Source organism: Danio rerio, chromosome 8 (assembly GCF_049306965.1).
Source record: "Danio rerio strain Tuebingen ecotype United States chromosome 8, GRCz12tu, whole genome shotgun sequence".
NCBI classification, from domain to species: domain Eukaryota; kingdom Metazoa; phylum Chordata; class Actinopteri; order Cypriniformes; family Danionidae; genus Danio; species Danio rerio.
Window position 1 is genome coordinate 27,180,470 of NC_133183.1, and position 15,388 is coordinate 27,195,857.

The window sequence follows — 15,388 nt, forward strand, 5'->3', positions numbered from 1 at the left end:
CATAAACAGCTAAACTTAAATTTAAAAAAATGGGTTAAAGGGATAGTTCACGCAAGATTGAAAATTCCTTCATTATTTATTACATCTCTCCCTCAAGTGGTTACAAACATGTTTGAGTTTACCTTCTTTGGTTGAAAACAAAACAAAAAAAACATACTTTGAAAAATGCTGGAAACTGGCCATTTTTTCCACTTATGAAATTCAATGGCTGAACAGAAGAAACAAAGTCATAAAAGTTTAGATCACTTGAGGATGAGTAAACTGCATTATTTATGTCTCTCAACAGGCAAAGAAACATGAATTCGTTCGTGTTACGTCCTCACTGTGGAGAAGCAGGGCCGATTCACCACCTTGTGTCTGGATTCATGCTGTCAGAGAACATTTCCCATGGCCTACTTCTCAGAAAAGTAAAGACACTCTTGATACTTTTACTGGCTCACGGTCACCTCAGAAATCTGTTCTGCACAGATTTAAAGCATGCTATGTGTATTTATTTATTTTTTTACATGTCATTTTTTTGTGTTAGACCAAGGCCACATCGCACTTTTGAGCAGTGTCACACACTTCATTTTCTCCATCAAACACCTTCAACTTAGATTTTTCAGTCAGTCCTTGAAAGCAATATCAGATCAATCTGTGTCCCAGTTTAGAAGATCTTGTTATGTGTAACATTTTTTGAAAATTAAAAAAGAGACTGCTTAGATTGTGTTTCTGTACTGGTTTAGGCCGGTCATGGATAGAAATCCATTTCTAGTACAGTTGATTTAATTTTAAAGATTGCAGTCTTTATTATGTGATATTTGTTTAGTTTTTTTTCCAGAGTGAATGACATGAAGTCTTTGAAATTAACTTGAAATGTCATTAAAGGGCTGCTATTTTACACCTTTTACAAGATGTAAGATATGTCCTCGGTGTCTCCAGAATGTGTCTGTAAAGTTTCTGCTCAAAATACCAAACAGTTTATTATACTATGTAGTACAGGGGTTTTCAAACTTTTTCAGCTGAGGGCCCCTTTGTGTAGGGCGAATTCTTTCGGGGACCCCCCCTCCAAAAAAATGACGCCAACCCCTCAAATTAACAACTGTACTTAATTTTTTTTAAATTGTATTATTCAATACATTTATATTATTATATATTATTCAATAAATCTATATTATTCACAATCTGGATTAATTTTTGTAAGATGTTAGTTGAGTTGACATGGTTTCAGTGCTTCAATCTATTGATCAAATTTTCATGCGCAGTGTTTATTGTGGTCTGCTCTCACTGGATTCCATCAAGCCATATTTTGTGTACGAGTCATCACGTTTACACAGTTTTTTATGCCATTTTTATGCTTTTTAACTGCCTATGCATAGCAAGACCCTTCTGTATTTACCCTTACAGCTGAGAGTCTAAATGTATCTAAAGATTTAAAGCTTTGAAGTTTTAAATAGTTTTGTCATTCATCAGCCTGTTAACAGTTCACTGTTCACTGAGGCTGTAGTGGTTCAGTGTGTTTTGTTTATTTATTTATTTATTTTTTTTGTGCACATCATAATTTACTCAGGTCGACAATCCTGACTTACACTGATAAAAAATAATTTCCTAAATGCGATCTAGAATTGGGTATTCAAGTTCAAAGAGCCACAAATTTTACTTTGCATAATTTTAGAAGCTTTGCTGACTTTAAAATGTTCATACCAGTTTGTTCTATTAATAATAATACTGAACATTACATTTAAATTAGTTACACAAATAAATATGGGAAAAAGTGGAACATCTTGAAAAAATGCATTTATATTCAGAGTATTAAAATTTGATCAGATATGTTGAGCTCCATTAAATACAGAGCACTAATACATTTTAATATTTAATAATTAATTAGCCCTATAACATAACACAAACAAATACATTATAATTTTTATAGGCTATAGTGGTTTTATTCAGGGTGTATACAATTTAGTTTTTTTAATCATCCAGTTATGAACCAATGTGAGTAAGAGGTCCACTGCAGAGCTCATCCAGCTGTCATTAGAGTAACAGGAGTGAAACTCTGAGAACTCGCTGATGTGATGACAGCTCCATTCATTGTTATTGCAGCACTTTTTGCTTTACAATTTTAATATGTTTGTTTGCCATGCTGCAAAGAGGACCGTCTTATATTTGTACAATGCAAAGTGTAAAGCCTGTCTCACTGTGGACGAGGTGCAATGTTGTGCCGTGTCTTTAAAATGATATTTGTTTAGTAAAGCCTGCGCAGAGAGGCGCGCACTCCGCAGCACCCAGCTGATCGATTACTTAGGAACGCAAGCCATAAACAGGGAAGTGCTTTCAGCCTCCGATAATGTTCTTATTGATCATGTATTTTAACTGAAATATTGTCAGTAAATAGACCTGAGCATTCATTTAGTTGTTTAGCGTAAAAGAGGTAAGCGTAAGTGAAAGGTAAACGGCGTCAGGTGCGGCAGACAAGTGCCAAAAATCACAGGAAGCGGCCGGCCAGAAGCGCTTATTCAATAAAAGTCCCCGTGCAAAGAGGCGAGCCGCTGCGCTTCTTTTCCTGTTTCACGAAAGTGTCAACTGCATTTAAATGACACAAGCATAAAGCTTATTTTTTGCAGTACTTTTGAGGTCAAATTATAATAAAAATATATTAAACTTCAGAATGATGCAGGACACAAAATTCATCCATGTGGGCCCATTGATTACCCCTTATCTAAAATTTTTTGCGGCCCCCCTAGCGCCATCTGGCGGCCCCCCAGGGGGCCGCGGCCCCCAGTTTGAAAACCTCTGATCTAGTACACCTGTGTCAAAGCCAGTTTCTTGGAGTGCTGCAGCTCTGCACAGTTTAGTTCCAACCCTAATTAAACACACCTGATCAAACTAATTAAGTGCTTTTGGCGTACTAATAGGTGTGTTGAAGCAGGGTTAGAACTAAACTCTGCTGGGCTCCGGCCCTCCAGGAATTGACTTTGACCCCCCTTGATCTTGAACATGCCCAATTTAGATTGAAATGACACTGTAGCCGTTTTTGTAGTCTGTGCCTTTAATGCAAATGAGCTGGTTCTTCCTGCCCACCGTTTCCACATGCTTGCAGGCGTCAAGTCGGATAAACACCACAGTAACAGAGACAGACACAAAGGAACCAGATTCAGGATTCATTTTATGAGCTTATGAGTCAAATAAAGCAAGTAATTGTATTTGATATAATTGTGGTGGAGTTTATTCAAGCAAATGATGTATAGTTTTCTGTATTGATGACTCGTCACACAAATGCTCACAGTACACACACACCCTCACATGGTTTTTGCATGTCTAACTTTTAAACTTGTAAAACTTAAGGCCGTGTACACCGGGATGCTTTTATTCTTAGTTTTCTGTCGACATTTAATGCCTCGTGACTAAATAAAGGGCGCCAATGTGCACAACAACGCACAAAGAGGCAGGCGAAAAAGCATAATTTTTTAAAAAACGTCTCATGCTCGAACCATCCATGCTTATTCGAATCACCAGTAACTTTAACAACAAGCGTGTCTTCTTCTACAAGCGGGTGTCAGAAGCCTAAAGTTGTGTAGCGCCATCTAACATCAAGGAGTGATTTTGCATACTCTTCTGCTCGACGCCAGTGAAAACCGCTTGGGTTTGAATCCAGAAAAGCATCTCAAAAAACGCTGATGATAAACAGAAATGAAAAGCATCCTGGTGTGTACGAGCCTTTATTTTTGAGGTGCGGCTGATCACAGAGTTGCACAGATCATTTAAACCCCGTTTCTTTGCAACTCCTGTGTTGTGGGCATGTGTACTGTCTACATTACATGTAAATTCACAGCTGTCAATCAATTCGGTGGGCAGGGAAAACCGCCCTCCTATGTCACATTGCAGTGGGCCTCAAAATTACTGGGATTTGGATCCTATTTTAACATCAGGAAATTTAAAAAAAAGAGACCTGTGTTTATATCACTCCAATATGACTGTGGACACACTATACCTATACACACAGCTTTCAAAAGTCGATTTTGTACCATAGGTGCCCTTTAATGTCATTATCTTGCTGTTACCCATAGCAAATGGAAGTGTCATAATGGTGCTACTTGCATCCTTTTTGTCTTTTATAAACTGCACCTAAATATGAGGAAATCAATGAAAAAGTAAGTGAATTTGAATATAGTCTTGAAAAGCAATATTTGACCGTCTGGACCCAAAACAGTGTAAAAATATGTTCTACATCTGTCTGAATATGTTCTCTCCGGTTCATCTATGTTCTCTCCAAAATATCCAGTCCCCATCGACGCACTGTACTGTGAAGAATCCATCTGTGGTATCCTTCATGGCCGGGAAAATAAGGACACATATGGAGGGCAGATTTGCAGGCCGCATTTAAAATGAAACAGGCTTCATTGTGCTGCAGTGACGCACTCGCTTTTGTAAATGGTCTCCGAATAATTCAGCCATTGAATTGAGCTAAAAGACAGAGCTAATTTACTTTTTTTTTATAGTCGTTGTGAAATCAAAATAATGTTTTTTCGTTGTTATTATCAGTATGTTAGTCTTAAGAATATCTATAAGCTAGCGTCCAGCAAAACAGTGACAGCATTTTCATTTAGAAGATATAAACATTCAAAACTTGCAGTTTGTCACTTCCACCTAAATGGATCGATGTTTTTTTTGACGTCAGTTTCTCATCAAATTCTTTGACCAATCAAGTGCTCTTTAGTATCTGACATGCCCCGCCCCTTCAAGACACTTCTCATTTGCTTTTTATTTGATGCCCTTAAGCTCAACCACTCCAACTGACAGAACTATGAAAAAAACGAAACTCTATTGGTTGTTTTTTTCTTAAGGGGAGGAGCTACCATATTTCCCACTTGTCTTCATGTTTCAGTTGACACCATGTAACAAAATACACATTTCAAAGCACTTCACAGGAACAATTTCTTTGCAAACACTCAAGAGTTTATGAGTCCACCTAATGTTTTAGATCAGGGTGTCCGCAGAGTCTTAAAAAGTACTTAAATGTCTTACATTTTAAGCCTTAAAAAGTCTTACATTCACTGAAATATTGTGTTGTAGGTTTTAAATAATTTTAAACAGGTCTTAATTTACGTCAAGGGTCAACTACCTGATCAGGCTGACACAAAACACAACTTTTTTTTATATTTAAGTCTTTTATTGCAAAGAAATGCAATTCAAAACAGCTATTAAGACATTTAAAGGAAATTCTCCTAATTAAATTCCCCAATCGGGAAAAGAAAACTAAAGAAACAGATCCCTTTACAAAAAAAATACTAAAACTTTTTACGGATGTAACTGGGCCATTAGAAAATATCCTTAATGTTTAGCCCTGTATAAGTCTAAAATTTCATTCATAATGATCTTAAAAAGTCTTAAATTGACTTGAAGAAACCTGCAGAAATCCTGTTGAGTGATATGTTGCTGTATTTCCCACAGGCTCCTGTACTGCAGTATCTGTATTATCTGGCTCAGATTGGCATTGCTATGTCGCCGCTCAGCAACAACAGCCTCTTCCTCAGCTACCATCGAAATCCACTGCCTGAATATCTGTCCAGAGGCCTCATGGTGTCTTTGTCCACTGACGACCCTCTGCAGTTCCACTTCACAAAGGTTAGAAGTCAAACCACATCATCTGATATGAAGTGTTTTTACTTATTGTGTGGATAAATGTGTTTGACCGAATATATGTGTGGTTTGTTTAGGAGCCACTGATGGAGGAGTACAGCATCGCCGCTCAGGTGTGGAAGCTGAGCTCATGTGACATGTGTGAACTGGCCCGAAACAGTGTGCTCATGAGCGGATTTTCAAACCAGGTGCTCACAGCTACACTTACACTTCTATTCAAGCACTTTTGGTTCTTTTTTGTGACATTTGACAGTAAGTTAATGCATCAGTTAATGTATTTTAAAGCATAATCTAACAAAAAGCCTAAAATGTTATAGTAATGTAGCTTTTTTATTATTTAACAAGGATACAGTCATTTGTAATTTTACAATTCAGATCTTTGGATAACTTGAATAATTTAACTTAATTGAATTACTTTTTATTCATCAAAGAATCTAGATTAAATCTGATCACAATTTTGGTTAAAAAATAAAAGAAAAAAGATTAAGCAGCACAAATTTTTAACTTTTATAATAAAAGCAAATGTTTCTTGGGCACCGTATTAGCGTATTAGCATATTAGATTGGTCTCTGAAAGATACAGATTGTAGTATTTATGCTGGAAATTCATCTTTGCCATCATAGGAATAAATTATATTTTAAAATATATTAAATACAAAACAGTTCTTTTTAAAAAAGCAAAAATATTTTAGTTTTTACTGTTTTTTTTATAAAATTTATTCAAAAATGTTTTTTTTATCTTATAGACTTTTAAGTGGTAATATTGTATGTTTTTCATTAAATAACAAAATCTGTTAATTTGTATTACCAACAAAAATTATTAAATTTTTATCAATTACCATTAGTGCAGACTTTTTAATTCACACACAAAGTGTTCATCAATGCCTAATACAGTAAATAATGTTACAATCTGTACATTCAAAAAAGAAAACTTATATATACTTTATATATATATATATATACATATAGTATATTGCTCATATAAATAAAAAATAAAATAATAAAAAAATAAAATACATAATATACATATATAATAATATACATATATATATACATATATATATATATATATATATATATATATATATATATATATATATATATATATATATATATATATATATATATATATATATATATATATACGAGCAATAACATATGAGTAGCAGTGCGATATGGCTGTTTATATCGATATACAGCCATATTGCACTGCTACGAGTGTAAAATTGAGTTTATATAACAGTTCGACGACATAATTGTGTATATAAAAAAAGAAAATCAGACACAGAGTTTCAAAAAAAACTTTTGTACGAGGAAGCATTCTTTTTTCCATTCATTCACATCTGCAGCTGACGTCAGAACAGCAGAAACCGTTGCTACTTCACAAACTTTACTTTAGAACTAGTATTTGAATGATTCTTTTGCGTAATATCTAAAGTGATGACAAAACAGTTGAATTTTGCTCACATTTTAAGATCATATGGCTGAACATCATAAAAGGCCATCAGTCTACAGAGATTTCCCAGTATTTCTCTGTTGCAATCAGAATATCACAATAATTACCCCAAAAAAGCCAAAGCAAACACGACCAGTTTCTGTGGTATGAATATAGAACTACAAATACAGCACTACAACATACAAAAGAGAGAGATCGACTTAAAATGTCACTTACCTGATTCATATGGATCAGTTCAGCTGTAGTTTGAAACTTACATTAAGAAAACTCAGAAGTCAAAAGTTTTTCTCCCTCTACTTATTATGTGGTTTCTGTCGCCATTTTGTGGCAGAACGTCGATCACCACTGTCGACCGATGCACCGAATCTCCGAAATGATATTTTAAAATAGGCACTATCCTTATAAATAAACTGCATAGTTGCGATCTAAACTATTATATTCTCAACTAAAAAAGCCTTAAAAGTACATTATGTTGTATAACTGCAGCAAAATTTATTAAACTGTAGAGTGTCCTTTGCTTGTCGCTGTATGTGGGCAAAGTAATACACAAGGGTGATAAGGCTGTACGAATACTGGCCTTTAAAGAATATCACTTGATTATCAGCCAAGAACAAGACAGAACTGTTTTTAATATAAATCTATATATATTTCTGAATTATTGGCTGCCATTCAATTTTAGCACTGTATTTAGCCACCACTGTTGACACAGATGATTTAAATACAATCTACCAGAGACGCGCATTTATCTGACCTATTCAAATGTCTTCTGTGAAGGTGAAAAGCTACTGGTTGGGGCCGCATTATATAAAAGAGGGACAAGAGGGCAATGACATCAGACGTACCAACGTTCCTGATATCCGTGTGGCGTATCGCTTCGAGACTCTGTGTGAAGAACTGAATCTGATCACACAGGCAGTGCGGTCAGAGGAGCTGGAGACGGTCAAAGAGGAGGGATCCCTGTGCATGGCTTCAATACGCTAACAGTGTTTCACACTTTCAATTATTCAACCAGTGCAGAGTGTGAGTAAAAGGTTAATCAGGGAAATGTGGGACTGACTTTCTGTCCACAGGTATTCACCTAAACCCAATTGATAGTAATGTTTTGTAATTCATTTGGAAGCATTGTGCAGTTTTAAAGGGATGGTTCAGTCATAAATGAGAATGTGCTAATTTACTCACTCTCAGGTTACGGAAGATGTAGGTGACTTTTTCTTGAAAGTTTTTAGCTGAAACTGTGGTCGTTGGTGATTCACATAAAGTAGTTTAACAGTTACCAGCAATTTAATGAAAGTTGCTGCTGAATTTTATTTCAGTATGATGACATATTTCTAACCCAAATGTAACTGAGTAGAGGGCGGGGTTTTAATTTTTGAGCTTCTCCTCTCATCTTTCACTTGCAGCAAGCTAACGGTTAGAGGGACGTGAAAGCATATTTCACCCAATCCATTAAAATGACATCATCCCTTTATCCATCAGGGGTCGCCACAGAGGAATGAACCAGCGGCTTATCCAGCATATGTTTTACGCAACAGATGCCCTTTCCAGCCACAACCCAGTACTGGGAAACACCCATGCACACTTATTCACACTCCAGAGCACCTAGAGGAAACCAACACGAACACATGGGCAATAAACAAACTCCACACAAAAATGCCAACTGACCCAGCTGGGATTTGAACCAGCGACCTTCTTGCTGTAAGGCGACAGTACTGAGCACTGAGCCACCGTGTCACTGATTAAAGACCAAACTAACTTTTATTTAATGGATTAATCTTTCATTTTAAGACTAGCAATGTTTCATATAAGTTAGCGTCACGCTAATCTTGCTAAAGCAGGACTAGTCGACATCTGTAAAGTGATGTCAATTCAATTGAATTCAGGGTTCTATGTTCTAGAGTTTCCATTTTAGATGTCTGACTTTTAGCGGCATTCTAGACATTGACTGCATCCGAAACCACCTACTACTCAGTAGGTTCTGCATTTGAATTTAAATGTATTACTCGACTGTTAGAAAAAGAGTGTTCTATACAGTATGAATATGGGTAGTATGAATGGAACTCGAATGTACTACATCTGCCACCGACATGACCTGCCTGCGTAAGTTGTGTTGCTTCACTCCCATTCATAAATTTTCTCGTGATACATTACCTGATAGCGTAGCAGCCATCAGATCTGCACTTAAGAATCTGTTTTTCAAAATTTTTGAATTTTGACGTACTACTCGGCCCACATACTGTTTTTAGCGTACTATATAGTATGGAAATATGCGATTTTTGGATGCAGCCACTATTCCTGAGTATAAAGTAGGAAAACTCACTTTTGGTTTGTCTAGACCATAGCATATTACCCATGTCTCCTGATAATACACTGTTATGAAGAGAAATAATAAGATGTGCAAGAAAGTCAACATTATTACCTTTTGTCCAAAGTCAATGGCGAAATGACCCTGAACACATTTGCAGCAGTTGCATTTGTTGACTAGTTTATGAATCACCAAGCAGTCTCAGCTAAAATAAAATTCAGTTAGTGTTCTACTAAAGAAAAAAGTCACCTCCACTTTCGATTGCCTGAGAGAGAGTAGTTTAAATGAAAATTTTCTTTCCTTTTTGGATGAACTAGCCTTTTAAAGCCCTATTTGCTGGGAAACTGACAGAATTTGCACAAAGTAAATGGCATTGTCGTCAAAAGCACACCCAGATTTCACAGAAAATTAACTGAAAACGTATGTTCAGAGCTCCAGGAAACCTCAAAAATCCCCCCTCTGTAACTGAGGACCTTTACACTGTCCATAACCTGCAGCATGAAATTCAGCAAAATGGTTTACACTGTCATACATAATGAACATTTGGTGTCGTTTGTACACTTGTTCTGATCGCTAACAGCCATAAACATTGGTTTGTTGGCTATTCTGGTGTAAACTGAAATACACACGCACATCTCCGTTATGAGCCGTCATCATCATGTCATTTTTCAATGGACATTTATTTCCGTTATATTCTTGATTTTAACAGTTTCTGCTTTAATGTTTTTATTATTGTGAGATTATTTATTTTATAGTGGCTGTATCCATTTTTATGTGTCTGTAATTGAGTAATTATTAGTGCTATTTATTGTAAATTCCACATAATATCAAAGTCAAGTTTATTTTTTCTGCTGTATTCTGTATCTCAAAATAAAAATATCATAATTCTGCCTGTCTGTGGAGTTTGATATACTTTTTCTTACCTTATTTTACAAAGCATGAGAATGTGGTAAAACAATGTGCTACAAACCAGTGTGTTTCTGATTGTAACATATTCAACATCAAGTTGCATGATGGTTAAAGAAAATATTTCTTTGAAGCTAAAGTAACTTTAAATACTCATTGTTATGTTACTGAATAGACAGAATAAGTTCTTAATATGAGTCTAAATCATACATCTATCACAGAGTGGCACACTTTGGGGCCTGGAACACCCATAAAGTTTCCTTTTTGTTTATAAATTTGACCTGGCGTCCTGGCCTAAGAATCACATACACAGTTTTCTTTGTGTTCTCTGTTCTGTTCATTTGACCAGCCTTTTTCCTGCAGCCTTTGTTCATCTAGTGTTACAAGTTAGAAAAAATCTACCTCAGCTTTGAGTCTTAAAGCGATAGTTCACCCAAAAACTAATGTAACCTGTTCATAAAAGGCAAGCCAACAGGCACTTTCAGCATAAATATAAATATATATATACAGGAAAAACAAAAATAATACATATCCTGATGATACATTATGAGGTCTAATGAAGCAAACCAGTCACTCTGTACACGGAACTTAAAAAACAAAACAAAACATGGAAGCATTACTTTTTATCCAGAGCCTCTGTAAATGCGTCCAGGACAGTCTGGAACTCACACATAAGCTGACTTTATTTTACTTGAATGATGCAACACAAGCTTCTCCATTCTCTGTGGTAAACCAGCACTAAAGTCATCTTGGATACCCTGAATGTATTAACTGCAGGGGTGTACTAATCCTTTAAAGCATTTGTTTTACAAGAACATGAAGGTTGCTACATCACAGTACATTTTTGCAGACTTGTTGAAATATAGGTTACTGCTGTGTTTTAGTAAACGTGGAATTAAAGCAAACACCTATTTTTGTCACATTATGAAGTGAATGTGTTTTAAACTGATTCTAATAAGCTTTTTTTTTTTGTTTCACCTCAGTTCTGCTTACATAAATGCATACAAAGAGTTAAAACTCAATAAAAACATTTAATATGTCATGAATTAAACAAGTTTTAATAGTTCTGACTAACTCCATTATAAATTACAGATTATCATAATTAAAAATGAAAATATATACATAACACCAATTAACTGTCGAAATTACCATTAAGCAGTGATCTGAATAAAAAAATAAAGATTGCAATTGAGATAAATCGGTTTTTAAGCTTTTATTTGGGCTCTTAAAGCCGATGTCTGGATGATACCATTTCAAAAGCTGAGTGGAGGTGAGGATTATCTTTTAAACTCCAGTGGTTGTTGTTTTCTTTATTAAATAATCAAACACATTTCTCTGTGAAAGAATAAAATTTATACTGAAACATATGTATGTTATCACAATGCATATTTTACTGCACAAAATGAAAATGAAATATTGCATAGTGTTCAGCACGCACTAAAAGAAAAGAAAAAGGGTACTTTCCCTTTAAATTGGGTCTAAACGCACAGAGCCCACGTGCGCGCACACGCCCCCTCCTCCATTCCGTCGCTCCTGCACCTCATTTTGAAGAGCCGAGTAGCGGTGCACCCTCTTGTTGCAAAATGGCAATGAAATTGGCTTATTGGGATATACGCGGGGTAAGAACCAGTAGTAAATTTGCTACCTGTACTAAAATATTATTATTTGATTACTGTTAAAAACAACTTCTCATGGAGTCGCCATCATATAAGAGAATTGTATTCTGTGCTGTTTCTAATTTCTGAAAACAGTAAAGTTCACTTCATATTGTTAATGTTAGCTTGTTTAACTTCACGTCTTTGATGGACAATAAGTCGTTGCTTCAGAAATTAACTCGTCAGACAGTCCGTGGAGAAAGTTTGAAACTCGTCCAAATGCCTTGTGTGACGCTGAACTGTATGACCTCTTAAACACATATTAGGGATTATTAAACGCGTTTTGTCGTTTACTGTGCTAACGTACTTTTTATGTCAGTTATGTTTAACGTTATCTCAAGGCACTTCGGGTGTGGCGACACTAATATTCAAAATTACGACAAAACAGTAACGTGTTGTTGTAATTCGAGCTATAACCTTACACTAAATGCTTTGGGCAAAAAGGGTTTTGCACGTGTTTATGAAGTGCTTTTACAGCACTCTTCTCAAATGTTGAGTTGTTTGGCAACAAACGTTAACGTTAATCATCATAAAATGCCTCAAGTCTTCATCACACTTTCTACGTTGTTTTGCAAAGAAGTATTCTTTGCAAATTCTAAATAAGGAAAATCATATGAGCAGCAAATTACTATCAAAGTACAAATTTTTTCACAGTGAATTAGAACAGTGTTACTGTTGTTTTGAAGTCATGCATGTTAATTCCAATAGAATATTCAAGGTAACATGGTAAACAATATAGGGACTTTTAAATAAACGAATGTGCGAATATAAAACCAACTTTACCTGTGTTGTTTTGCCTTAATATTCAGGGAGAACAAAATACAAATTAACCGCAATGATAAAAATATTATTTTACTGTGTATGTCTCAGAAGATTAAAGCAGATATGTGTGGCAGCATTTCCATAAATAGACGAGTTATTCAACAAGTTGTTTGTTTAAAATTATTCACTTCATAGATGTGCAAAATATGTACAACCCATGGTTGAAAGAGTCCGATAGTATAATTTCAAGACTGAAAGGCATTTTACAGTTGCAGAAATGAACTATACAGCACAATATTTTTTTTTCTATTAACAGCTTGCTCAACCCATCCGTCTGCTGTTGGAATACACCGGTACCAAATACGAGGAAAAGTTCTATACATGCGGCGAAGGTAAATCAATATAAAGAGTTTAATAAAACTTTTTTTTTCATTTAATCACAGAGTGCTATTCAAATGTCTTGCAGCTCCCAACTATGACAAAAGCTGTTGGTTTAATGAGAAAAGCAAGCTTGGGATGGACTTTCCAAATGTAAGTTCTAAACTTTCCCTATGTTGTTTTGCAAAGTATGGTATGAATTAATTAACAATCATCTGTGTTGACCAGTTACCCTACCTAGAGGACGGAGACCGAAAGATCGTCCAGAGCAATGCCATAATGAGATACATCGCTCGCAAACACAACCTCTGTAAGAACTGCATTCATCTATTTCTTCATAAAATGTTTTACCTCTTTTAAGCGTCGCTTAAAATAATGTAAAAACTTTCACTGTCTTGTGTTTCTAGGTGGGGAAACTGAAGAAGAACAAATGAGAGTTGACATTTTGGAAAATCAGGCGATGGACTTCCGCAATGGATTTGTCCAGCTCTGCTACTTAGACTTTGTAATGTGTACTACAATGTTGGTGGATTTTTTCATAATGTGATACAAGTCATTAATAATAAGTTCAATTAATTTACCTGCAGGACAAAAACAAATCCAGTTATTGTGAGAAACTTTCAGGAACTCTAAAGCAGTTCTCTGACTTCCTTGGTGACAGAAAGTGGTTTGCTGGGGACAAGGTAAATGAGCCTTAATGTTTTGAATACGATAATTTTGTCAATTTATAGATGTTGTAAATAACAGACTGTATTCTGTGAATATTTTTTGGTACGTTCACCCTACTGTCACTTCCTCCAGATCACATTTGTGGATTTCATCATGTATGAGTTGTTGGATCAGCATCGCATGTTTGAGCCAGCATGCCTGGATGACTTTAAAAACCTTAGATGTTTCCTGGATCATTTTGAGGTTAGAATTCACACGGTACAACATGATGATCTCAAATAAGTTGTAATGTTTGTAGATAAACCCGGTTGTGACTGAATATGAATTGTTTCTGTTAGAGTCTTGAGAAGATTGCAGAATACATGAAGTCAAACAGGTTCATGAAAACACCTGTGAACAACAAGATGGCCAAATGGGGAAACAAGAAGGAGTGAAACTAACAACCATTGCCAACAACTCTTTTAAAACATTTCATTAGACCAGCAGTTAGTTAAATGTACATCTCAGTGATAGTTGTCATTAGTGTAGATTAAAAAAGCACAGCACAACACAACAGTCTGAATTCTTAGTGGTCGTCTATAGAAATAATGTAATTGAAAAGCACTTCTGTTTAGGTTGAATGTGTTCAGGTGAGTGTTGCATTTTGATTTTTCACATTGATTCCATGAAAAGAAAAGCATTTCAGTGTGTTAGGTTTCACTGTTTAGTTTGTGGTTCTGCATTGTCTGAATTGTAAGCAAAGCATTAAATGCGGCATCGTATTTTGACCCAATAAAGAGCACAGATTTGTTTCATTCAGTATTTTTTTTTCTTGGGGAAACCTATTAATATATGAAGAGTTCATTTGCAGGAACAGATTACTCAATTTTGTCATTGTCAGATATCATGTTTTTGTTGTGTATTGAAGAATACAGTGAACTTTTAATTTTCAGCCAGGCAGCACAGGGGCTTCTGGTGAACTGTCTTTACATTACAAAATTGCATATTAAAATCTGATTTCTTTAAATATTAGCGATAGTCACTGCCTGATAGATATACGATATGAAGTGGGTCTCAGACCAGACAAGAAGCACTGCATTCCATTTCCCCCCGCCATGTCTTTAAAATATGACAGTTACTTTAGTATTATCGATGGAATTTCTGCGCTCGCTGGCAGTTACAATGGTCTTTTATATTATTTTACTCTTAAACATCTACATGAATGCTTAAGTCTATTTACCTGAATGTGAAACACTGATGCTGTTAAAACAACCTTGTGAAATTGAAAATACTCACATTAAGCTTTCACCGGAAGTTTATCGTCGCCTTCAAAACTCTAGCTATGCATAGGTGAAGAACACTACAACTGAAGTTTTCAGAAATCGTACTTTTACATTTGAGTATTGAAGAAATTACTGCAAAAAAAGACTTTTTGCTAATAAACTGTACATATGCAGTTGAATGCTCTTATTAGTGTTTAAGTGGAATTACATTTACTATATTACATATTACTTATAGCACTTTGATTATTAAGTTTACTTAAAAAATAGACATTTATACAAATTTTTTGTTTAATTTTGGAGCATTCTTATTCAGTAGGATTGGTACTCTTAGCTTGAAACTGTTATGTTAAATAGCATAGTACACTTGTTGGTTTAGTGTG

General features: G+C 35.3%; 2 protein-coding genes across 11 annotated transcripts in view; both read left to right on the forward strand.

Annotated features, from left to right (window-relative positions):
* Positions 1 to 10,266, forward strand: part of ampd2b (adenosine monophosphate deaminase 2b) — a 46,476-nt gene extending 36,210 nt beyond the window's left edge. For 7 of the 10 annotated variants that reach the window (XM_021478444.3, XM_021478445.3, XM_009304010.5 and 4 more), the window contains exons 15-18: positions 287 to 407; positions 5,431 to 5,604; positions 5,697 to 5,807; positions 7,849 to 10,266. In XM_021478444.3, the coding sequence (XP_021334119.1) occupies positions 287 to 407; positions 5,431 to 5,604; positions 5,697 to 5,807; positions 7,849 to 8,055 (613 nt within the window). In that variant the 3' untranslated portion in view covers positions 8,056 to 10,266. Of the gene's footprint in view, positions 1 to 286; positions 976 to 2,781; positions 4,277 to 5,430; positions 5,605 to 5,696; positions 5,808 to 7,848 lie in introns of those variants that run through there. The other 3 variants (XR_012384362.1, XR_012384363.1, XR_012384364.1) reach the window with 1 other exon arrangement.
* A 1,579-nt stretch (positions 10,267 to 11,845) lies between these two features.
* Positions 11,846 to 14,540, forward strand: gstm.1 (glutathione S-transferase mu, tandem duplicate 1). Its single transcript, NM_212676.1, is given in 8 exon segments — positions 11,846 to 11,901; positions 13,016 to 13,091; positions 13,166 to 13,230; positions 13,306 to 13,387; positions 13,485 to 13,582; positions 13,665 to 13,760; positions 13,879 to 13,989; positions 14,085 to 14,540. Coding segments are annotated over 8 exon segments (660 nt in total). The 5' UTR covers positions 11,846 to 11,865; the 3' UTR covers positions 14,181 to 14,540.
* Positions 14,541 to 15,388: the final 848 nt, after the last annotated feature.